This window comes from Salvelinus sp. IW2-2015, unplaced genomic scaffold, assembly GCF_002910315.2.
Source record: "Salvelinus sp. IW2-2015 unplaced genomic scaffold, ASM291031v2 Un_scaffold1914, whole genome shotgun sequence".
Lineage (NCBI taxonomy): Eukaryota > Metazoa > Chordata > Actinopteri > Salmoniformes > Salmonidae > Salvelinus > Salvelinus sp. IW2-2015.
The window spans coordinates 80,308-82,926 of record NW_019943274.1 but is presented as its reverse complement, the minus strand read 5'-3'; the positions used below and the strand labels follow the sequence as shown (position 1 = coordinate 82,926).

The following is a 2,619-nucleotide window of genomic DNA, read 5'->3' as shown; positions in this document are numbered from 1 at the left end:
TGTGCCCTAAACAAAGTCAACTTCCCACAAAGACAGGTGGGAAAAAAGGCTACCTAAGTATGGTTCCCAATCAGAGACAACGATAGACAGCTGTCCCTGATAGAGAACCATACCCGGCCAAAACATAGAAATAGAAAATCATAGAAACACAAAACAAAGAATCCCCACCCCAACTCACGCCCTGACCAAACCAAAATAGAGRCATAAAAAGGATCTCTAAGGTCAGGGCGTGACAGGAGCTGCCCATACTAAAACTGGCATTTGGGAACTAGAATCCTCTATACATCTCMGTGTGTGAGCGGGACTGTGACAAGAAACTGAAAAMCACTTCCTGTTGACTGAGTTCTGTGCTGAGAATAAGTGTTTGAAATKCTCAAGTGTGAAGGTGCTCTGTATCTGTATCACTGTATTTCCATGGCAAGAATTAATTAACTTTTTCAGGCCCACATTTAAAATAACATGGAAATGGAACTGAATCATGTCCAGGTTGATARCAACTCATGCGATTTTGCAACTAAAGTTTTTTTTGTCTCAGGTAGATTTTTTGGGGGAAAAAATGTAATAATAATATATACATATTTATATAGTCGTTTAAAAAAATGATTACCTAATTTTCATTATCTCCAGCACAATAACAAAACCATATTTTTAGCCTTGTTTTACTAGGAAAGTCAGTTTTTTAAAAACTGCATTGTTGGTTAGGGGCTTGTAAGTAAGCATTTCACTGTTGTATTCGGTGCATGGGACAAACAACATTTGATTTGATTTGAATTTGTCTCCAACTGCCTCTAATGAAGAAATCTCCTTTATTTGTTTGGAATCCTGCCAACTATCCGGTACCGTCTACTGAAGAAATTATCTCTCTTCTCTGAAATCAGCTGACTTGGTGAGAGGGGAAGTACAGTACTGGAGTGGTGAGGTGGGAGGAGAATGCTGGGCTGTTCCACTATAAGACCTGCAACACACATCACCTCTTTCTCTTTCTTCTTCTCTATTCTTCTGACTGCAGAACTGAAACAAACCATCTCCAGGAGCAGAGGTAAATTAAATGGGATGAAAATATGGTAATATTTTATTTAGTCTGAATCTCAAACCGAACACTTTGAGCATTCAATCACTCTATATGCGTGTTCACGAGTCAAACTTAAACGCTAGTTGTCGAGTCACCGAATGGCGCAGTGGAAGCATCTTTATCGAGTGGGCAACCTGTGCATGTGATGGAGGGTTGACTCTAAAATAATAAATTCCTCGACTCGTTGCCAGTTGACTCCYGGTGTCGACTCCCATTTCTGKGTGTCAAGTAGTGGAATCGACTCCTAGACTCCTAAGATTCAGTATTTGTGCAAAGGATGAGACTGAGTAGTTGCCATAGGCTACTTCAGAGAACACAAACTCGCATCTACCAGGCAGAGTCAGGACCCTGCACCCAGTAATCAGAAGCTATATCTCGCAATGCTTAATTTCACGGCTTGCAATGTCTCGCAAGKTAACTAAAGTAGGGGTAATCAATRAGTAGGCTATTCTACACGCAAACGACTGAAGACTGAACACACATCTTTCATAGAGAAGAGATTGAGAAAGAGCTGGCGAGCCAGCGAGGAAGAGAGAGGTCAGTCGGAACCAAGCGCATAGGCTATCTTGGCAATCAGTATCTCGCAATGTCTTGTCTTGCTATGCCTCATACATTCATCAAACGTATATTAAAGTATAGATTAGGCTATCAATTAGTATAGCTAAACTATTCCATAGCTTTTCTTTAGCTAATGGATAAAAGTGGATTGGTAGGCTTATTTGGTCGTCAAGCCGAACATTTCACTAAGTTATATGAGGTGTCTGTCCTCTGGCTAGCGACAGTAATGTAATTCTTCTACTTGTTCAGTAATTCAAGTTGGAAATTCATACGTTGCAGATTGTAAAATACTTTTTCGATGCGACACCATATTAAATCAGGTACCAATATATTTTTGTTTGAATATACAACTGTCTTAGCCTACCTGAACCTGCATGAACATGAGCCTTCCCAGCTTGGATAGAAAGTTGTGCATAAAACCATTTTATTAATGCCAAATAATACAGCCTAGTCTCAGAGCACTTCGTATTATTCCGTATGCAAATCTTAGAATCTCAATTTAGTATGTTACGTTTGGTATGGTTACATAAGACGGATGGTACCTTAAGGCAAAAGCCAAAGTAGGGTGGCTGGTCTGGGTGGATCGGTAAGTATATTACACAAATGTCTACTAACCCTAAAGGCTGAGAGTTCCAATCTCATGGACAACAAGTTTAGGAACCCAAAGGTTACGAATCTCATCATAAAGTTTGAATCTCAACATTTGCTATTTAGCAACTTTTCAACTTCTTACTACTTTTTATGTAATTTCTAACAACTTAGCATGTTAGCTAACCCTTCCCCTAACCCTAACCTTAACCCTTCCCATGACCTTAACCCTTTTTAGCTAACCCTTCACCTAACCCTAACCGTAACACTTTTAACTAACCTTAAAACCCTTTAACGTAACTCCTAAACTTAACCTTAACCCCTGACTCTAACCCCTAGCCTAGCTAATGTAGCGAGCTAGCTAACATTTGCCAACTAGCTAGAATTCGTAACATGTCATA

The 2,619-nt window shown here is 39.7% G+C and overlaps 1 protein-coding gene across 1 annotated transcript in view; it reads left to right on the top strand.

The window, feature by feature from the left end:
• The first annotated feature begins 930 nt into the window (after nucleotides 1–930).
• Nucleotides 931–2,619, top strand: part of LOC112072401 (uncharacterized) — a 16,963-nt gene continuing 15,274 nt past the window's right edge. Inside the window, exon 1 of the mRNA XM_024139808.2 lies at nucleotides 931–1,039. Coding sequence (XP_023995576.1) covers nucleotides 931–1,039 — 109 coding nt within the window. The remainder of the gene's footprint in view (nucleotides 1,040–2,619) is intronic.